Below are 23693 nucleotides of genomic sequence, written 5' to 3' on the forward strand. Positions count from 1 at the left end.
GAATTGCGCCCTCCGGCGGCTCAAGAAGTCAAGATCCAAGATCGGTTTATATGGAAGCTATATCTGGTTATGTATCAATTTGCGCCATGCTTAGAACAGTTATTGGAAGTCATAACAAAACATTTCTTGAAAAATTTTAGCCAAATCGGATGACAATTGTGCCCTCCAGCGGCTCGAGAAGTCAAGATCCAAGATCGGTTTATATGACAGCTATACCAGATTTTGAACCGATTTGAATCATACTTAGCACAGTGATGGATGTTGGAAGTGATACCAAAACACCATGTGCAAAATTTCAGTCAAATCGGACAAGAATTGCGCCCTCTAGAGGCTCAAGAAGTCAAGACCCAAGATTGGTTTATATGGCAGCTATATCAAAACATGGACCGATTTGGCCAATTTACAATCCCAGCCGACCTACACTAGTAAATTACGAAATTTAGCGTGCTTTCGACAGACAGACGGACGGACATGGCTAGTTCGATTAAAAATGTCACGACGATCAAGAATATATATACTTTATGGGGTCATAGACGCATATTTCGAGGTGTTACAAACAGAATGACGAAATTAGTATACCCCCATCCTACGGTGGAGGGTATAAAAATATTTTTCCATGTCCAAAAAGAAAAAAAACAGAAATCTATTTATAAATCAAAAAGAAGAGCTGTTGGAGAAAAAACTAATGCGCAATCTGACAATAATGTGCAATTTGAGATACAAGCTTCTCTTTGTTCCTGCCCCATCAGTCAGAATATCAAAATTTGTTGTTTGAAGAAATGAATTTATGAATTTATTGTTTATATGTATGTGTATGCAAAAATGCTTTTTCAGGTGTTATTGTAACAACTTTTGATGAATGACTGACTATATACTATGACTTATTGGATAAGTTAACAAGATTTATCTAGATTTCTAGCAATGCTGTGTGGCTAATGTTTAGTACAACATAGCTTTAGGGGCTAAAGCGTATTTACTTTATTAGCATCATTGATGCAAAGGCTAAGAATATGGCCAAAATTAGACTGCTGGTTCCAATAGTTGCAGCACCTGACAGATCGGCAGTGTTACAATTGTCCTGGTTGCAACGTTCGCAGCTGTTCTTGTCGTCAGAATCGCATGTCACTTGAGAGGCACAGCCACGAGTGACGACACCGTCATTGCCACGCGATGCCACACAGCTATCATTCTCAACATAAATGGGACAGATGTGAGGGCTATTCGGACTTGCAGCACAGTCCTTGTCGGCTACAGAATTACAGATATGACACGAACGGCGATTGGCAGGGAAGACCTATAGAGAAAGGAGAATAGTTTCGTAGTAAAAGAATGATTAATCAGTGTGCATGATTTTTAAATACCTCGTTATTGCACTTAGATCCAGAGCAAACGGCACAGGTGCCGGCGCCAATGCACGTTTGTGAACCCTCGAAATTGGTAAGACAACCTCTTATGGTGTGTCCCTCAGAATTGATATGAGTCACACACTGGTCATTGGGTGTGCTACACGTTTCGGTTACCGTGACCTTTGAAGGATTCTGACTACAGTTGGGGGTCTTGTTAGAGTCACAGGCTAAGCATTCGGGAATTGAAGGTAGGCGCGATAGCTCATTGCAATCGGAGCCCTCGCATTTGTAAAGTTTCTTCTGTTCTGTCCATTCGGCAATGTCGCTGGCGTTTTGCGAGGAGGCGCAGCCCAGCAAATCAACATGACCATTTTCGAACTTAGCAAAACAGTAGTCGTCACTGCTGTAGAGGTAGCAATATTCGCCATAGCTGTTGGAGCAAGTGGCTCCTTCGCAGACGTGACACTTGAGGCGATTGGTGGGGAAAACGAACTTATTGCAATTGTTGTTGTCGCACATGGCACAGTCGTCGCCTTCCTTACACAACGGTTGGGCACGCATTTCTTTGTCATCCAAACAGGAGCGAACCAGATGCTGGCCATTCAAGGCAACCATACATTGCTTATAACATTTGCGTGACGCAAAGTCGCTGTTAGTGGGGTTTATGGTACACGAAGCATCTTTGGTAGAATCGCAGAAAGCACACTCGACGTATTCGGATACACTCCAGGCGATATTGCATTCGTTCGATTTGCATCTGAAGCAAAGCTCGGGATTTTGGCGACAGTACAAGTCTCTGTAATCTTCAACATCATCGGAGCAACCACGACGATCCACTTCTCCGTTTGTCTTGAAGACGGTCATGCAGTCTTGATTGATGTTACGGCTAGAACAAGTTACCGCAGGTCCCAAAGAGTGCAGGCAATGTTCGCCTTCGCAAGTGTGACATTGAAGGGGCAGTGGCTGCCACATGCCGTGATACCCATCGTCAACCTTATTGTAGAGATCGATGGAGTTACACTCAGTACCAAAGCATGATCGACAAGTGGAACTGTCGCCGGTATCGCAGTAGAGGTCGCTCTTGCAACCACGTATGGTAACGTTTCCGCTTAGAGCTGTTATACAAGATTCCTGCTCACTTACTATGGGACATGCCATTTTTGATACAGGATACGATTCGCAATTCGGTTCTTCATCCGATGAGCATGTGAAACATTGTTGACGGTCAGCGGGGTATATCTAGAAGAGAAGGCATTCAAATTGTGAGTAACTGTAAACTTTGGATATAGGTTTATGTGTAGGTGGCTTACCTCTCGGTTGCAACCATTTCCAGTACAAGCTGTACATTGTTCACTATCTCCCAGAACGCAAGGTGCAAATTCATCCTCTGGCAAGTCGGTTAGGCAGCCTCTTTCTGTTTGACCATCTGTGAAATGAGTAAGGGATCAAAAAAGAGCTCAATTGGACACACATTTGCTGTACTCACTCTCGGTTATCTTGCTGAAGCAGCCAGTATAAGGTAGCATGTTGCAGGTGTTGAACGAACCTATATCAATGGGATTTACGGCGCAGGCCACATCGTCGGATGAGGAGCAAGCAGCGCATCGTTGCGCAGTCGGTATGGAGTTCAGTGAATTACAGTTGGCCCCAGAGCAAACTGAAATTCTCTTAGTTTTTATAATAGTTTCCAAAGCTTGATTGCGGAACGAGCTAACACAGCCCATTTCTGACACGCTATTTGTATTGTCAAATCGAATGTAGCACTGATCGGGTTCCTTGTGAAGAGGACAAGCCTTTGGTTCGGGATCTTCGCAGCCCTCTCCTTCACATGTGTAGCAAGTAAGGCGGTCCTCGGGCACATTGTCCACATTGCATTTGTCATCGGTGCAAGCTTTACAGTTTCTATCTCTGCCGTCGGAGCATGTGGTTTGTTGGGCATCTTCTTTGTCATTTAGACAGGTGCGAATCAAGTCATAGGCTGGGTTGGCCGAACTGTCCGAGGGATAGAGGGCTGTCATGCAACCTCCCTGGCATTGACGCGTTTTGTGTGAGGAACTCGAAGGACTCCACAGACAATCCAAGTTCTTATTGGAATCGCAGTATACGCATTCAGTATACTCGGACTTGGAGACAGCTGAATTACACTCATTGGACTTGCAATTGAAGCAATTGCCCTCGTTAGAATCGCAGTAGGTGCCGTGATCCATCTCAACCTCATCGGTACATCCGCGGCGTATGACTTGGCCGTTGGCACCGAAGACGGTCATGCAGTCCTGTTCGTAATTTAGATCGCAACTGTGAGAACCTGTAGTTTCCATCGACTCACATTCGGAGCCTGTACAGCTAAGGCAGGTGAGGGGGAGATCTTGCCATTTGCCAAAGTTATCGTCCTGTTTCCTGGCCAAGTTGACGGTATTGCAGCCTTCTCCAGAGCATTTGGCGCATTTTCGTGGATTTGAGGCATCGCAGACCAAACTGGAACTGCAGCCACGATAAGTGACGTCATTGCGGAATGTAGTGACACAAGTATCTGCAGCTTCGTATAATGGACAGATAGCTAGGCTGTTGGGGGCACTCTCACAGTTCTCATCGACCGAGGAGTCGCAAATGTGACACTTTAGACGATCTTCTGGGAAGAGTTCCTTATTGCAATTATTGCCCTTGCACGATTTACACGTCGAAGAGGAGCCATCCAAGCAGCTCAGGAATTCGTCATCATACAGGTTGGAAAGGCAGCCACGTTCGGTGGCGCCATCCGATAGTACGCGCGAATAACATTGCGTAAACGGCATAACAGCACAGTTGGTCTGGCCTGTAATCGCTGCAGGATCCACAGCACAATTCTCGTCAGTGCGAGAGTTACACAAAGTACAGATTTGAGCTGGGGGTAAACTATCGAAGTCGTTGCAGTTTTCGCTGTCGCACAGATGAAGGCGCTTTTGTTTCAGCAAGTAGTCGGCTTCCTCGTTGCTAAACTGACTGCGACAACCAAGGGCTACAATAGACTGCTTCTCGTCAAAGCGTACGTAACATTTATCATTTGGACGATAGGTGGGACATTGGTGGCTTTGTGGGTCTTGGCACGAGTCGCCTTCGCATATATAGCAACTGAGACGTTCACTTGGCATTTCAACGGTATTACATTTGTCGGTCGAACAGGTTTGGCAGTGCTCCTTTTCGCCGGCAGCACAGCTGTCGCGATCATCCAAGTCCATATCATCGTAACAAGATCTGGTCAAGCCATACGAAGGATTTTCCTCCTTGAACAAGGGATACAAAGCTGTCATGCAGTTTTTGTAGCATTTGCGTGTCTTTTCAATGCTTGCCGGATTGCTTATGCAATCTCCATTCAAATCAGACTCACATGCCACACATTCAACATAGTCATCCAAACTGGTGGCAAGATTGCAGCCATTCGAATTGCAAGCCATGCATTTATCTGGATTTTCTTCACAGTGGACCTCGTTATCTGCCGCCGCAGTATCACTGCAGCCCCTTTGAATGACTATGCCATCGGTGTTAAATACGGTCATGCAGTTCTGATAGGGGTTGTTCACACAGACTCGCAAATCACCTTTACTCTGACAGTCCTCTTCGCCCTTGCAAGTGTAGCAAGTAATGGGAACGTCTTGCCATCTTCCTGGCTCACCGTTCTCATTGGTTTTTTCCAAGTTTACAGTGTTACAGCCATTGGTATCGCAGATGCGGCAAGTACGAGCATCGTTAACATCGTCACAGGTCATGCTTGACGAACACCCTCGAGAGGTGACACCGTTGCGGTAGTTGGTTACACACTTATCCTCTGGGTCGTAGAGCGTACACACTTTGTTGTTGTTGGGGCTTGCTGCACAGCTTGGGTCTGAAAGAGAGTTACACTGATGGCATGATCTGCGATTCGCAGGATAGACATCGATTTCGTTGCATTTGTCGCCCACACAAGTTTCACAGAGACCATCAATGCCCATGAGGCAGCCATAGAAGGGGTCGCTATCCAATGATCCCAGACAACCTCGCTCAGTGTGTCCATCTGAAAGAATTTTGAACATTAGCTAATGCATTCAAGCACTATGTATGTAAATATGTACTTACAGCCATTGATGCGTGTGAAACATTCCGTGTAAGGTAGCGAGGAACAACGGTCTGCATTGGCAACAAGGTTAGGATTTGTGGCACACAAGGCGTTTTCTTCCGAATTACAAACCGAACAGGACTTGGGGGTAGGAAGTGAGTCCGGAGAATTGCATCCCTTCTCGTTGCACAATATCATTTGCTTCTGTTTGACCAGCTCGAGCACGGAATCCATTTCAAGTTCGCTGCGACAACCCATGGCAATGATGGAACTCTCGTTGTTGTAGAGTGCATAACATTGGTCGTTTGCGTGGTGCGCACTGCATTCTCTAAGTTCCATATCTTCGCAGTCATCGTCCAAACACTTGAAGCATTCGAAGCGAACCTCGGGCACATTCATGGTATTGCAACGTGATCCTGTGCACGACTGACAGTATTCATTCTCGCCGAAAGCACACAATTCACGTTCATCAATGTCCATATCATCCAAGCAGGTGCGGGTGAGTTCGTAGGCAGGATCATTTCCACTGTTGCGAGGATACAATGCTACCATGCAGTCTCCATGACATTTGCGTGTCCTAGTTGCAGTATCAAAACCAACTGCGCACTTTGGGTTATTGGCCGAGTCGCAGAAATAACAGTCATTGTAGTCGTCCAAGCTTTTGGCTGTGTTGCAACCATTCGATTTGCATTGCAAGCAACGGTCTGAGTACTGATCGCAGTAGTCATTGTGCGAAGAGCTAACGGCATCACTGCAACCGCGTTTCTCGACCACACCATTGACTCCGAACACTGTGGTACACGTTTGCAAGTTATTGCCTTGGCACACATTCAGTAAACCATTGCCAGTTTCACATTCTTCTCCCTCACAATGGTAACAGTTGAGGGGAAGTCCTTGCCATTTTCCTGGTTCACCTATGTATGAGTTCACTAAATCAACTGTGTTGCAGTTGTCAAGATTACTGCATACTCTGCAAGTGTCGCGGTTGCTGGTGTCGCAGGTGACTTCCGAGGCACATCCACGTATGGTGCGTTCCCCTTCCAACTTGGTGACACAGCTGTCGTTCTCCATATAGAGGCCACAGATTTGGGCGAATTGGCTGGCATTATCCTCGCAAGCTGAGAACTGGGCAGAGTCGCACTGAATGCAACTGCGACGACCTTCGGGGAATATTTTATTATTGCAGTCGTTACTCGAACAAATTTCGCAGGTACTAGTGTTATTGCCACTAGTGCAATCGTCGAATAGATCATCATCGACATCGGCTAAACAGCCACGATGGGTAACTCCGTCTGAAAAAAATAAAATCAGTTGCATATTCAAAGATTTTTTTCTGCAAACACATGCCACTTACTTTCATCGATCCTTGTGAAACACTCGGTGTTGGGGTAAAGATGGCAAACAGTAGCGACAACGTTGGTAGGACTCGATGCACATTCCGGATCCATTGTCGAATTACACCAACGGCACGAGATGAGTGGGGGCAAGTTATCAAAGCTGTTGCAATTATCGCCCTCGCAAAGTAGCAGTTGACGGCGGTTTTCTGTCAAGAAAGAATTGTCCAAATCGCTGGCGCATCCCATACTTCTCACATCGTTTTCATCAGCGAATAATGTGTAACATTGATCATTTTCACGGAATGAAGTGCATTCTGCGCTCTCGGGATCCTCACAATCGCCACCACTGCAAACATGACACTTTCGGCGGGTTTCGGGAATTTTGAATGTATTACATGACTCGTCGTCGCAAGCCTGACAGTATGGTTTGGTGCCAGCCACACATTCTTCGCGATCATCTAAATCAAGATCATCCAAACAGCCTCTGGCCAGCTCATAGGCCGGGTTCACTTCATTGGAGCGTGGATACAATCCAGCCATACATCCCTTGTGGCATGTGCGCGTGCGTTTAATACTATTGGGTTGGAAGATGCAATCTTCATCCTCAGTGCCATCACAGAACAGACAGTCATGATAATCATTTAAGCTGGTGGCCGTATTACAGCCACTAGATTTGCAGAACTTGCAGTAGGAGGGATTCTCATCGCAGTAGCTAAGGTAGTCGCCGTTGTAAATACTGTCGGAACAGCCTCGAGCCACAACACTGCCGTTGGATGCGAATACAGTGCCACAGTTTTGTTCGTTGTTATTTTCGCATTTTCCGATGATTCCAGGACTAGAGCTCTGACACTCAACGCCATGACAGCTATAGCAGTTAATGGGAACTCCCTGCCATTTGCCTGGATAACCTATGTTGCTGCTAGCCAAATCGACCACGTTACAATTGTCAGAATCGTAGCACTGACGACAGTATTGCTTATCGGAATCATCACATTGGAATTCGGTACTGCATCCGCGATAGGTGTGCCCGTTTACAAGTTTTGCGGCGCAGAATTGATCAGCCTCGTATAAGGGACAAACAGATGCAGCATCTGGGGAAGACTCACAGCTGGGATCATCTTTGGTGTTGCAACGCTGGCAACGGCGACGATCGGCAGGGAATATCTGAAAAATAGATTTGAAAGGTGAACAAAAGGGTTGGGAATATCATAAACCATTAAAAAGGCGCCGGAGGGCTCCAACATGGAGTCTGCTAAAAATTTACTCAAATTAACTCAACTTATAACTGGAGTAATTTAAAGTCATCAGATCGGGCTCAACAAAATGAAGAGGGGTTTTTCACTATATGGGGGCTATATATGTTTACTGATTCATCTGGGCGGCAGTTGGTGCAGTTAACTGTACTTTTCATACCAAATTTCAACAAAGTCGGAGACAAACAAGCAAAGATAAACCGATATCCCAAATCGGGGTATCGGTTTATATGGGGGAACTAACTGAACCAGGCCAGCAGCGCCTTCTTTCACTCTCTAATTCCTTTCATTTAAGGCCTACATTGCCATGGTCGGTGAATAAGACCTATTTGGAGTTGTTTTGGGGGTTTGTCGGCCCCTCAGACAGTTCGTCCCAAATATGGATATCAAATTGGGGGCCACCTTAGTGCAGAGGTAAGCATTTCCGCCTATAACGCTGAACGCCTGACTAGGTGGTAAGTCAGAACGAAGTCCATATAGCAGTAACCCAGCTGAAAAACAATAAGGCAGCAGGAGCTCGTCTGCACAATTTGACTAGAAGAAGGTTGACTATAGAGTATATATATTCTTGATCAGCGTAAAAATCTAAGACGATCTAGACATGTCCGTCTGTGTGTCTGTCTGTTGAAATCACGCTACAGTCTTTAAAATATGAAGATATTGAGCTGAAACTTTCAACAGGTTCTTCTATTGTCCATAAGAAGGTTAAATTCGAAGATGGGCTATATCGGACTATATCTTGATATAGCCCCCATATAGACCGATCCGCCGATCAGCAATTATTATCCGATTTTGCTGAAATTTGAGACAGTGAGTTGCGCTAGGCCCTTCAACAAGTTTCGTCAATTTGGCCCAGATCGGTCCAGATTTGGATATAGCTTGCATATAGACCGATCATCCGATGTAGGGTCTTAGGCCCATAAAAGCCACATTATTATCCGATTTTGCTGAAATTTGGGACAGTGAGTTGTGTTAGGCCAGTCGACATCTCTCTGCAATTTGGTCTAAATCGGTCTAGATTTGGATATAGCTGCCATATATTCCGATCTCTCGATTTAAGGTTTTGGGCCTATAAAAGGGGCATTTATTGTTCGATTTTACTGAAATTTGGGACAGTGAGTTTTGTTAGACCCTTTGACATCTTTCTTCAATCTGGCCCAGATCGGTCCAGATTTGAATATAGCCGTCATATGGAACGATCTCTCGATTAAAGGTTTTGGGCCCATAAAAGGCGCATTTATTGTCCGATGTCGCCGAAATTTGGGACAGTGAGGTTAGTTAAGCCCCTCGATATATTTCTGCCATATGGCACAGATCAGTCCAGATTTGGATATAGCTGTTATATAGACCGGTCGCTCGATTTAAAGTTTTAGGCCCATATTTATTGTCCGATTTCGCCGAAATTTGGAACAGTTAGGTGTGTTAGGCTCTTCGACATTCTTCTGCAACTTGGCCTAAATCGGTCCAGATTTTAATATAGCTGCCATATAGACCGATATCTCGATTTAGAGTCTTGGCCCCATAAAAGGCGCATTTATAATCCGATTTCACTGAAATTTGACGCAGTGTCTTATGTTAGGCTTTTCGACTTCCATGTCGTACATGGTTGAGAAAAAGAAAAAACAAAACTCCCTTACCCCAACAGCACCACCTAGTAACAAAAGTAGACTGATCGGGGCCATTTTGGGCTCAAATGAAAGGTTCTTGAGAATAGAGTACGAATATTATATTAAAAATTGTGTCCACGTATCTAGGGGGCCGGCCCACGCTCAAAACTGCCCCAGACTTAAAATCGCCTCAAATAGGCATTTTAAACGATCATGCCAATATGGGACTCAAATGGAAGATTTGGAATATTATATGAATAATGAGGTCCAAGAAATGGGGGGCCGTTCCAACCTCCTAAACCAGTCTCCAAATCGTAATATAAGCCTATCAATGACTATATGACTCAAATCAAAAGGTATTTGAGAGTAGATTACGAATATGAAACGAAAAATTGTGTCCAAGTACCAGGGTTGCGCCCTAACTCCTAACACTACCTAGATAGGTTAACTGGCCAATCATGACAATGTGGGGATCAAGTGTTGTATATTTTAAGTTTAATGCGAGCCTAACATATGAACCTACTAAATCTGAAATTGTCAGAAATTGGGTAAGTTGGTCTGGAAGGAGCAATAGGCTATGTAATTTGTTGATATCCGAAGGGGAAGGACCCTCTCCTACAAGCCGCCCACTGCAAAAGACACCCCCAAATAGGACATTTGTTGACCAATATGGGGTTGAAAGGAAAGGTATTTGGAAGTGGAGCACGGATTTGGTATTCCCTTCTGGCGCGAAATGCCTGGGTGTTTCCACCACACCCCCAAACACCAACAAACGGGACATACTTACCGAAAATGGTAATATGGGGGTGGGGCAGGTTCTCAGACTCTTGGAATTGGATACCAAACCCGTTTCTATGGCGGTGGGTACAACAGATATTGACGAAGTATTTAAATATATTCCTTGGAAAGCTTTAAGGCTCTATTCAATCAACACAAAAAGTTTCGCACCATTCGCTGCATATTCGTTGTCTTTGAGAGTGTTAAGTGAGATTAACGAAAGACATGCAATGCAATACACGGACTTCTTCATATTCTCTTTCTATGAATAGCGTGAAAGCCGTTGTTTTGAAATGGTGTTGGTGACGACAATATGCATCTTTTTACGAATGGATTCATAGGCAATGAAAGTGCCATTGAAACCGGTTTATGATTTAGACAGACGGACGGACGGACATGGTTAGATTCAGAACGTCAAGACCATCAAGAGTATATTTATATATGTTATAGGGTCTTAGGTCAATATTTCGAGGTGTTACAAACAGAATAACTAGTTAAGTATACGCCCCATCATATGGTGGTGGGTATTATAAGGAATAATGACTATATAGCTCCTTACCTCTATATTACATCTGTCGCCTTCACATGTATTACAATCGGGATTTGTTCCGTCTATACAAGCTATCATTTGGGCTTTTGTTAAACTGTTGACACAACCGCGTTGGGTCGAACCGTCTTTGTTGACTCTCGTATAGCATTGAGTGTTTGGCAAGGTAGTACATTGAGTGACCGAGGGTACGTTTTGCGGCAAGGACGCACAGTCGGGATCCTCGTTGGAATCGCATACAGCGCACATTGTTGGTTTCGGCATATTGTCGAAACCGTTGCAGTTATTGCCCGATTTGCACATATAGAGACGATGAATGTTGCTCGACACAAATGAATCTTCGAGATCACTGACGCAACCCATGTGCACAACGTCGCTTCTGTCATCGAATAATATGAAACACTGGTCGTCAGGTTTGTAGTTTTGACATTGTGAGGGCTCAGGTTCGGCGCAAGATTCACCAGTGCATGAGTAGCAAGATAGACGGTCTTCAGGCAGTATCGCTACGTTGCAGGCAGGGCCGGAACAGGCTTTGCATTCGGCGTTGGACTCTGACTCACAAGTTTTCTGATCGGCTTCGTCTTTGTCATCTAAACAAGAACGTACAACTCCAAAGGCAGAGCTGTTGGCCAATGGATAAAGGGCTGTCATGCAGCTACCGTTACATTTGCGTCGTCTTCCTACAGCAGTGGGGCTAAACGCACAGTCAGTGCTTGTTTCGGAATCACAGTAGATGCAGTCATTGTATTCATTTAGGCTGGTGGCAGAGTTGCACATGTTCGAATTGCAATTAAAGCAACTTTCCGGGTTCAAGTCGCACGATGAGCCATGGTGTTCCTCCACGGTGTTGCTGCATCCTCGAGCGGCAACGTCTCCATTAGAATCAAAGACAGTCATGCAGTATTCATTGCCGGTGCAGGTTTGTGGGGAACTTTCGGATTTACAATCCTCTGCACTAGTGCAACTTAAGCAAGTCAAGGGCAGCGCTTGCCATTGTCCAGGCTTTCCGTCTGATTTACGCTTCAGATTGGCAACGTTGCAGTCATTTCCTTTGCATATGTTGCAATTCGAAGGATCTGTGGTGTCACATGTCAGTTGTGAGTGGCATCCTCGTACAGTGAAGCCATCTTCATTTATGGTTGTCACACACATATCGTCTGCAACGTATTTCTGGCACACTTGAGAGGCATCGGGACTGGTCTCGCACGATTCAGAGTTGCCGGAGGAACAAACATGGCATGTTACTCGACCTTCGGGGTAAACCTAAAAATGTCCAAGAACGAGCTGTAGAGCAGTAAGCATGCTGGAGAATCAAATTACCTCTTCGTTGCAATTGTCTCCCTCACAAGATACACATTCAGTAGTGTTCTTGTTATAGAGGCAATTGTAGAATTGATCGTCTTCCAAGTTGGACAGGCATCCACGTTCAGTGTGACCACCTGTAAGAAGATAGAAGATGTGAGGTGAAGATCGATGGTCACGTGTTTGCAACACTTACTAGCAAGGACACGTGTGTAGCACTGTGAGTAGGGCATCGAATTACAATTTGTAGATGACATAACTGCGTCGGGATTAGTTGCACACGCGGCATCCGAAACGGAATTGCAGACTTTACATGTCTGCGATTTTGGCAAGTTGTCAAAATGATTGCAATTGTCCGCATCGCACAACCATAGGAATTGGGCAGATACCAAGGTCACGATTTCGGGAGGATCGTATTTGCTCTTACAACCCAACTCCACAATAGAGCCTGCCTCATCAAACTGCACGAAACACTGATCATGGTCCATTATGGCTCGGCAAGTCTTTGGTTCGGCGGTTTGGCATTCATCACCCTTGCACTGGTAACAGGATTTGCGTGTTCCGACCTCGTTTTTATTGCACTTGTCTCCTGTGCAGGCTGTACAACTGGGATCATTTGCCGAATCACAGGCGTCGCGGTCGTCCAAATCCTTATCATCCAGGCATGTACGCATTAGCTCATAGGCAGGATTCTCATCTTTGGTACGGGCATAGAGAGCAGTCATACACTGTTTGTGACACTTTCGAGTACGGGTGATAACATCAGCATTGAATACGCAATCATCACCTTCCTGAGAATCGCAAAATAGACATTCTGTATATTCAGCTTGAGTTGTGGCAACGTTGCAACCGTTGGATTTGCATTCAAAGCAGGTGTGGTCATCGCCTTCACAAGCAGAATCTACAAGGTCGCTGCAACCACGTTGGATAACGTTTCCATCGGCATCGAAGGCTACACTGCAAGTTTGGTCATTGTTGCCCGCACATACCCAGATGTAACCTTTCGACTCCCGGCATTCCTCGGTGCCGTTGCAATGATAGCAGGACAAAGGCAGGTCGGTGAATACACCCACATTGCCAATGTCTTCGTTGGCCAAGTTAATGTTGTTGCAGGCGTTGCCTGAGCACTGGCGACAGTTTTTGCGCCCGAGACCTTCGCATGTGAGTTCAGATGCGCAATCACGACGTGTTACGCCATCAAACCATTGCGTAACGCAAGCATCTTCTTCGTGGAAAATAGGACAAGGCTGTATCAAATCGGGACTGCCCTCACATTTCACATCACTCGAAGAATCGCATCGGAAGCATTGTTGTCTGCTGGACGGGAAGATATTTTTATTACACTCATCGTTCGCGCAGATCCTGCACTTTGGGTCTGCATCTCCCTTGTTGCAAGAAACAAAATCATCGAGGGGCAAGTTGTACAGACAGCCACGTTCTGTATTGCCATCTATTGCGGAAGGGAGAAAGAAGTAAAGAAGATTTCCTATCTGGCCATAGCGTGGTCAGTGGTACTTACCATCTAGAATTCGGGTGTAGCACTCTGTGTAAGGATAATTTTGGCATCTCTTTAGCGCGGTAACCTTGGAGGGCTGCACAGCACAGTTGATATCGGTTGCGGAGTCACACGCCAAACAGAATCTGGCTTCTGGAAGATTCTCATATGCATTACAGTTGTCCCCGTCGCAGATAAAGAATTGCTTGGCATCGGCCAAAATGTCTGACTTTGTAAATTCACTGCGACAACCCATGCGAACCACGCTAAATGTGATATTATCGAAGTACATATAGCACTGATCATCTGATGTGAAGCCTTGACAAAGTTTTTCCTGGGGCACATCGCAATCTGGGCCACTGCAATGAAGGCATGAGAGACGACCCTCCTCTGGTAATATGTCTGTGTTACAGTTGTTGTCCAGACATTTGACGCAATTGTTGGTATCTTTGCAGTCGTCACGATCATCTGGCTCAATATCTTCAAAGCAGGTGCGAACAAAGTCGTAAACTGTGGGATCCCTTTTGCGGGGGTACAGAGAAGACACACAGCCCTGCGTACACCTTCTGGTCTTTGTAATGGCCGAGGGATTAAACAAACAGTCTGGATTGGTGGAGGCATCACAGTATAAACATTCTTGCCATTGCTCATGATCAGTCATATCGTTGCAACCATTGGACTTGCAGTTGAAGCACAACTCGGGGCTTTCTTCACAGTGTGCTTGGTGTTTTTCTAGCACCGAATTTTCGCAACCGCGTTCTATTACCTGACCATTGGTATCGAAGACAGTCAAGCAATCCTGGTATATATCACCTTCGCATTTCCTGGGGTTTCGGGCATCAGTTTGGCATTCATCTCCCGTGCAAGTGTTGCAGTTGAGGGGGACATCTTGGAAAATGGCATAGAGTTCGTCAACGCGTTTCTTAACATTGGCTGTATTGCAACTGTCTGTGGAGCAAACTTGGCAATTCTTGGACTTTGCGTCGCATGAAAAGTCTGTCTGACAACCGCGTTTGGTGACTCCATTTTCATAGAGAGCAACGCAAGCATCACCGTCCTTGTACGAGGGACATATTGAGGCCGAAGCTGGAGCATTGTGGCAGGAAGAATCAGAATCAGAATCGCAGCGTTGACAACGTAAACGATCGCTAGGGATTATCTAGAAGTAAAAGTGTTAACAGATATGTAATAGCAACATTGTGTACATGATCCCTACCTCATCATTGCAGCTGCTGCCTACACAAGCTTTGCACTTGTCATCAGCATTGGTCAAACAGTTATAGAATTCGTCGCCACTTAATTCAGAGAGACAACCACGTTCTGTGGATGTTCCATGTACACGCTGATAGCATTGAGTGTATGGCATAGAAGTGCACCTTGCTTGCGTTGTAACTGCCGTGGGGTTTGTGGCGCAGTCTTCCGCGTTAGTAGAAGAGCACCGGTTACACTCGTATATTTTGGGTAGATTCTCAAAGCCATTGCAATCAATGCCTTCGCAAATGAGCAATGCTTTTAGCTTTACCTGCTCAATGATTGCTTCCTCTGATTCGAAATCAGACAAACATCCCAACTCAATGGCGTCATTGTTACCAACCTCGAAACGCATAAAGCATTTGTCGCCTTCCTTGAAGGCAACACATTCCTCTGGCTGTGGATCTTCACAATCCTCACCCAAGCAGCGATAACATGAATGCCTTTGTTCGGGCAGAGCATCTGTATTGCAATTCGCCCCACTGGAACATCCAACACATTTTGCATTTGTGCCGTCTTGGCAAGTTAATTGTTCATCGATATCTTTGTCATTTAGGCAGGATCGAACCAAGTTGTAGGTGGGATTACTAGCATTGCTAGTGGGATACAAAGCAGTCATGCATCCGCCATAGCACAGTGTCTTGGTAGTAACTTCAGTTGGGTTAAGCACACAGTTTTTGTCCAAGCTTGAGTCACACATTACACACTCAGAGTATTGATCGAGTGATGTGGCTCCATTGCAGCCACTCGATGAACATGCTAAACACTTGTCTGCATTATTACTACAGTAGCTACTGTATTGAGATGAGGCAATTTTATCGCTGCAACCTCGTTGAGAGACCACACCGTCCTCATTGAAAACTATCACACAGGTTTGATCATCATTATTTTCGCATTTGTGAATGCTGCCTTTACTCGCAGAACATTCCTCCTCGCTATCACAGGTGTAACAATTGATAGGACCATCATGCCAGACATTGGATCTGTAACTATCAGCCCTAACTGGAAAAAATGAAGGGGACATTTAAGAGCAACATTTAAAACAAACTAAGATATTTGAAGATTATTGCTATACAAAAATCTTCTATATATATAACAAGTAAAAAGGCGTTAAGTTCCGAACTTTGGATACCCACCACCTCGGGTATATATGTAAACCACCTTTCGTTAAAATCCGGTGAAAAATGCATACCTTATGCCCCATAGCAGCTATATCGAAATATGTTCCGATTTGCACCAAATACTTATAAATACAAGTCATTGTTCAATTGTGTATAACAAAATATTGGTCTTTTAAGAAGTTATATCTAAAAATAAACCGATCTGAACCATATACAACACGGATGTCGAAAAGTCTAACATAAGCCAATGTGTAAAATTTCAGTGAAATCGGATTATAAATGCGCCTCTAATGGAGCCAAGACTTTAAATCGAGATATCGGTCTATATGACGGCTATATCCAAATCTGGACCGATTTGGGCCAAGTTTCAGAAAAATGTCGAAGAGCCTAACACAACTCACTGTCCCAAATTTTGGCAAAATCGGACAATAATTGCGCCTTTTATGGCCCCAAAACCTTAAATCGAGAGATCGGTCTATATGGCAGCTATATCCAAATCTAGACCGATCTGAACCAAATTGAAGAATAATGTCGAAGGGCCTTATAGAACTCATTGTCTCAAATTTCAGCAAAATCGGATAATAAATGTGGCTTTTATGGGCCTAAGACCCTAAAAAGGCGGATCGGTCTATGTGGCAGCTATATTCAAATCTGGACCGATCTGAGCCAAATTGAAGAAGAATGTCGAAGGGTTTATCTTAACTCACTGTCCCAAACTTCAGCGACATCGGACAATATACGCGTCTTTTATGGGCCCAAAACCTTAAATCGAAGGTTCGGTCTATATGGCAGCTATATCTAATTCTGGGCCGATCTAGGCCAAATTGAAGATGGATGTCGAAGGACCTAACACGACTCATTGTCCCAAATTTCGGCGACATCGGACAATAAATGCGCCTTTTATGGGCCTAAAACCGTAAATCGAGAGATCAGTCTATATGGCAGCTATATCGAAATCTGAACTGATCTAAGCCAAGGATGTCGAAGGGCCTTATACAACTCACTGCCTCAATTTTCAGCAAGAAGGGATAATAAATGTGGCTTTTATGGGCTTAAGACCCTAAATAGGCGGTTCGGTCTATATGGCAGCTATATCCAAATCTGGAGCGATCTGAGCCAAATTAAAGAAGGATGTTGAAGGGCCTAACACAACACACTGTCCCAAATTTACGCAAAATCGGATAATTAATGTGGCATTTAGGAGCCTAAAACCCTACATCGGCGGATCGATATATATGGGGGCTATATCAAGGTATAGTCCGATATAGCCCATCTTCGAACTTAAACTGCTTATGGACAAAAAAAAAAAGAATCTGTGCAAAGTTTCAGCTCAATATCTCTATTTTTAAAGACTGTGGCGTGATTTCACCAGACAGACGGACGGACATGGCTAGATCGTCTTAGATTTTTACGCTGATCAAGAATATATATACTATATAGGATCGGAAATGGATATTTCGATGTGCTGCAAACAGAATGACAAAATGAATATACCCCCATTCTTCGGTGGTGGGTATAGAAATTAATTTGTGTGTGGGTGTGAGAATTTGTTTGTTCCGTGTAGACTCAAAAACGGCTGAACCGATTTTCTTGAAATTTTCTCAGATTATGAAGGTTGGTCTGGAAGGAGTAACCTAATAGGCTATAAAATTTATTGATATCGGAGGGGGGCGTACCCTCCCCCCTAACCCAAATAGTAAAAGTGAACCGTTTGGAATAATATGTTACTCAAATGAAAGGCATTCGAGAGTAGTGTACGAATTTAATATAAAAATTGGGTCTTGGGGGCCGCCATGACCCTAAAACCCCTCAAAATGGGCATATAGGGCGATCAGACAATATGGGACTCTAATGAAAGATATTCGGGGGTAGATTACGAATATGGTCAGGAAGGTGGAACAGGTCACTTAATTTTTTTATGTCTAAAGGGGGCGGACCCTCCCTCCTTACCCCAAAAACAACGTCAAAAATCAAAAGTGGACCGATCGAAACAACATGGACTTCAATTGAAAGGTATTTGAATAGAATACGAATACGGTAGTAAAAATTGGATATTTGTGAAAAGAGCATAAAAATTATTTCCGCTTTAGGGACCAAGAGTCTGGGTGCCGTCACACTCTCTTAACCATCAAACAGACATATTGACCGATGATAATATGGAACGCAAATAAAAGGATTATCGGATTAGTATACAAATCTGATTTTTGAGTCCAAGTATCTGTGGGGCCGACCAAACTTCGACATATTGAACGATTATAACTATATGGTATTTGGCATAACAGAAAGGTATTTGAGAGAAGAACACCACTATGACAGTTCATTTTGGGTCCAAAGATATGGGAAGAGGATTTGTTTCTAAAACCACCGCAAATAGTTCAATTGATCGATACTGGCGGTGTGGGAATCAAGCGAGATGTACTTATATAGTAGAGTTCGAATATCCAAGTTTGTGCTTAAGGGTTAGAGGGGAAGGCACTGTGCCAACCACAACTTCGCCAAGTCATTGAAAACAGCTAATTTTATAAAGCTGTTTATAATGACTTGCCAAAAAGAAAAGTCTGAAGTCTTGCATGGATAATTATTCACAGTTGAATTCAAAAACAAGTAAGAGCGTGCTAAGTTCGGCCGGGCCGAATCTTATATACCCACCACCATGGATCGCATTTGTCGAGTTCTTTGCGCGGTATCTCGTTTTAGGCAAACAAAAAATAATGGAAAAGGACTGTTATGCTATTGGAGCTATATCAAGTTTTAGTCCGATTCGGATCATAAATGAATTGAATGCTGAAGTCATTGAGTAATATTTCAATCCATTCGGATAAGAATTGCGCCTTTTAGGGGCTCAAGAAGCAAAATCGGGAGATCGGTCTATATGGGAGCTGTATCAAGCTATAGATCGATTCAGACCACATTAGACCCGTATGTTGCAGGTCATGGGAGAAGCCGTTGTTCAAAATAAGAATTGCGCCTTCTAGAGGCTCAAGAAGTGAATATTCCAGATCGGTTTATATGGCAGCTATATCAAAATATGGACCTATATAGCCCATTTACAATCCCAACCAACCCTACACAAATAAGAAGAGTCTGTGCAAAATTTCAAGCTGCTAGCTTTATTGCTTCGAAAGTTAGCGTGCTTTTGACAAACAGACGGGCGGACATGGCTAGATCGACTTAAAATGTCATGACGATCAAGAATATATATACTTTATTGGGTTGTAGACGAATATTTCGAAGAGTTACAAAAAGAATGACGAAATTTGTATAACCCCATCCTATGGTGGAGGGTATAAAAATTTAATTCTTAAACATTTTTAGAAAAAAACAAGAAACAAAACCGGGAGATAGGTTTATATGGGAGCTGTATCAAGTTATTGATCAGACCATATTAGACATGTATGTTGAAGAAACCGTTGTACATAATTTCAGCCAAATCGGATAAGAATAACGCCCTTTAGAGGCTCAAGAAGTCAAGGTCCCAGATCGGTTTATATGGCAACTATATCACGTTCTATACCGATCTACGCCATACTTAGCACAGTTATTGGTCATAACAAAACACCTCATGCTAAATTTCAGCCAAATTGGATGAGAATTGCGCGCTCTATTGGCTCAAGAAGTCAAGATCCAAGATCGGTTTGTATGGCAGCTATGCCAGATCATGAACCGAATTGAATCATACTTAGCAAAGTTTACACCACGTGCAAAATTTCAGCCAAATCGGATGAGAATTGCGCCCTCTAGCGGCTCAAGGAGTCAAGATCCATGATCGGTTTATATGGCAGCTATACCAGGTTATGAACCGATTTGAACCATACTTAGCATAGTAGTTGGAAGTGATAATAAAACACCACGTGCAAATTTTCAGCCAAATCGTACAAGAATTGAACCCTCTAGTGCCTCAAGAAGTCAAGACCCAAGATCGATTTATATGGCAGCTATATCAAAACATGAACCGATATGCCCCATAATTGGCACAGTTGTTGGATATCATAACAAAACACCATGTGCAAAATTTCAGTCAAATCGAACGAGAATTGCGTCCTCTTAAGGCTCAAGAAGTCAAGGTCCCAGATCCGTTTATATGGCAGCTATATCACGTTCTATACCGATTTACGCCAAACTTAGCACAGTTATTGGAAGTCATAACAAAACACCTCATGCAAAATGTCAGCCAAATCGTATAAGAATTGAGCCCTCTAATGCCTCAAGAAATCAAGACCCAAGATCGGTTTATATGGCAGCTATATCAAAACATGGACCGATTTGGCCCATTTGCAATCCCAACTGACCTACACTAAGTATTTGTGCAAAATTTCAACCGCTTAGCTTTACTCCTTTGAAAGTTAGCTTGTTTTCGACAGACAGACGGACGGGCATGGCTAGATCGACTTAAAATATCATGACGATCAAGAACATATATATAAAACTCGAACTTAGTATCCTATTAGTATAAGGAGTAAAACGACTATACATATTTGTTTTTTGTTTTTGTCATGCTTCATTCGAATGTTTGTTTGATTGTTTTTGTTTCACCAGATATTGTCTTATTCTTTATATTAAGGGTTATTTACATTTAATTCATATTATCAGACAATATGGTTATATCAGATATCTGCTGTCTGATACAAGCAGATGAACTGCGAACACCATATGACTCATGCAGATTAATAAGAGCCAGACATGCTGATAGAAGGTTTTTCACCTGGATAGGAACGCAGTTTTTAACATTCCCCGTGACAAAGGAAAATTTATTTTTAGACTCTTGAATTTTCGATTTTGATGCATTGCAGCTGTGGCACACACACAAAGAGTGTTCTTTTAGAAGTGTGTTTTTTAGACGGGCCAAAACTTTAGGCCCATTTAAAGAGATAACTAGAGTTAGATCAGGTACCAGAAAAGTCATCAAACTTTATACAGCTTGCAAAACCACATGACTCCTTGTGTCATAAAGCCAAGTAGGATTATCTAACATAAGAAAAACAAGTATATCGTAAATTTATGGACATAATAAATTTTTCCTCTATATTTTATGATGTCACAATTTTTTATTTCTTTTGAAGCGTTGCGTTGCAAGCGTTTGCCTGCTAACACTTTTATGCGCACAATACTCTATCTATAGATTAGGTACAATCGTAAAAGTCGTCAGCGCGTGCTAATCGCATAGACGCAAAAAGGTAACAATATTAGTTAACATGGTGTTAACAAGACCAAATGAATGGAAATATCGACAAAAGTGATTAACTTAGACCTATAAATGTTTACTTTTACCATATGATGTAGTAACGAGTAAATGATTCATTAAACGTACTCCACTAATAAATACACCACTAACACACCGCTTATCATTTTGTTCGTTTGTATTAAAAAAAATATTTTTTTTTTTATTCCGAACGTCCAGTGGATCCCCAAAAATTGTGAAATAGCTATGCGAATTATCGGCCAAATTTTGATTAAAACCGAGGCCTACTTCGAAATAGGAAATATTTTTTCAGCAAAAATTCCCCACGGGAGATTTGGTGACATTTCTATCGAAGAAGTCCACTAGTTCTGAGTTGCAAAGATATCTACAAGGCTTTTAAAGAATCTCCTATGGAGACTCTCCATATTGCATAGGTTTTACATGTTGGCCTATAACTCTAAAGGCCTTGATACAAACATCTACAGTGGTGCTTTTTCCTTCACTTACTCTGGCGATATTTGCGATTTTTCTACTTCGACAACCTGTTCTACAAAGAGTTATGCCACTGCGACACGCTGTTCAGATTAAGCAGAACAAAAACTTAAATCGGACAATACTTATAGATAGAACTTCTCCGCTGTTTCAATGGAGAAAATTTACATTTCCCCCCGTCTGGCATGCTGCATTTGCATCAAAATTATACGTTTTTGGTGTTTTGCTATTAGCTTAATTTCGAGCTTGCCTAGAGATCCCACTATAAGAGTTGTCTAACATATGTTTATTCGACCATTGGTCTTTGGCCACTTTGCATTTCTTATTATTTTTGGCTTGAGCCGATTAAATAGGCTATATTGAGTGGTAAATTATGGTCCGACCTTTATTTTTTTCTATCCTCGCTGCGATGACAAGAAAATGTTTGTTGGGATGCATAAGGAACTTTTCAGTTTTCGTTTAGGCTTTAATCTATGTGTTCTTCTTTTTTTATCTGCTTTAAAGCAGATCAGCCTATACCGGTCATCTGTCCATTTTGATTTGTATCTACAACTTCCCACGCAAGACCCATTTAGTAAAGTCGTCATTTAGAGAAGCCACCCACATCTGCTGGCATAGCTCAGTGGTAGTGTCTTGGGTTACCAGAGACAAGGAGCCAAATTCAATCCCAGGTCAGGACCAATTTGATTTTTTAAGATTTTTTTTTCCTCTATTTCCTTATGTTAAATTTTTTGTTAGAATAGGAAAGAGACCAATGGAATTTTCTGAATGTTAGTGCCAGGCTTAACTGTTTTTTTTTTGAGGGAGAACTAATTTTTATACTCACCATAATACCATAATATAATACTAAACTAGTCATTCCGTGTGTAACTCCTCGAAATATTCGTCTAAGACCCCATAAAGTATATATATATGCTTGATTTCTAGACGCTCTGAGTCGATCTAGCCATGTCCATCCGTCTGTCGAAATCACGATAGCGGCCGAACGCGTAAAGCTAGCCGCTTGAAATTTTAGTTAGGTAGTTCGGGATTGGAAATGGACCATTTCGGTTCAGATTTAGATATAGCTCCCATATAAATCGATCTCCCGATTTGACATCTTGAGCCCCTGAAAGTCGCAATTTTTGAACGATTTGGCTGAAATTTTGCATGCGGTGTTCTGTTATGACTTCCAACAACTGTGTCAAGTACGGTTGAAATCGGTCTATAACCTGATATAGCTACTTGTCTTTCTGAGCTCTTACAACCCGCAATTTTTTTCCGATTTGGCCGAAATTTTGCTCATAGTGTTCTGTTACGACTTCCAACAACTGTGTCAAGTACGGTTGAAATCGGTCTATAACCTGATATAGCTTCCATATAAACCGATCTCCCGATTTGTCTTCCTGAGCTCTTACAAGCCGCAATTTTTGTCCGTTTTGACTGAAATTTTGCACATAGTCTTCTGTTATGACTTTTAACATCTTTGCCAAGTACGGTCCAAATTGGTTTATAACATGGTATAACTCCTATATAAACCGATCTACCGATTTGACTTCTTGAGTCCTTAAAATCCGCTATTTTGTTGTTTTGGCTGAAATTTTGCATGTGGTGTTCTGTAACGACTTTTAACAACTGTGCCTAGTAAGGTCCGAGTCAGTCTATAACCTGATATAACTCCCATATAAGCCAAACTCACGATTTGACTTCTTGAGCCCTTACAAGGCGTAATTTTTGTCCGATTTGGCTGAAATGTTCCATGTGGTGTTCTGTTACGACTTGCAACAAATATGGTCCAAATCAGTGTTTATCCTGATATAGCTCGCATGTACACGGGTCTCTCAATCATCTATTCGATTACTAGAAGCTTTAATTTTTGCTGGTTTGACAGAATTTTGGTATGTAGAATAAAATTATGCCCTTGAACCAAATTTATTT

General features: G+C 43.0%; 1 protein-coding gene across 1 annotated transcript in view; it reads right to left on the reverse strand.

Annotated features, from left to right (window-relative positions):
- Positions 1–775: 775 nt before the first annotated feature.
- Positions 776–23693, reverse strand: part of LOC106086986 (uncharacterized) — a 36943-nt gene continuing 14025 nt past the window's right edge. Inside the window, exons 2-12 of the mRNA XM_059366700.1 lie at positions 14950–15986; positions 13758–14892; positions 12435–13688; positions 12257–12375; positions 10949–12199; positions 6770–7916; positions 5436–6707; positions 2833–5373; positions 2657–2772; positions 1362–2585; positions 776–1294 (exon numbers count right to left, since the gene is read on the reverse strand). Of these exons, the coding sequence (XP_059222683.1) occupies positions 974–1294; positions 1362–2585; positions 2657–2772; positions 2833–5373; positions 5436–6707; positions 6770–7916; positions 10949–12199; positions 12257–12375; positions 12435–13688; positions 13758–14892; positions 14950–15986 (11417 nt within the window). The 3' untranslated portion in view covers positions 776–973. The remainder of the gene's footprint in view (positions 1295–1361; positions 2586–2656; positions 2773–2832; positions 5374–5435; positions 6708–6769; positions 7917–10948; positions 12200–12256; positions 12376–12434; positions 13689–13757; positions 14893–14949; positions 15987–23693) is intronic.

The sequence above is a fragment of the Stomoxys calcitrans genome, chromosome 4 (assembly GCF_963082655.1).
Source record: "Stomoxys calcitrans chromosome 4, idStoCalc2.1, whole genome shotgun sequence".
Classification (NCBI taxonomy): Eukaryota; Metazoa; Arthropoda; class Insecta; order Diptera; family Muscidae; genus Stomoxys; species Stomoxys calcitrans.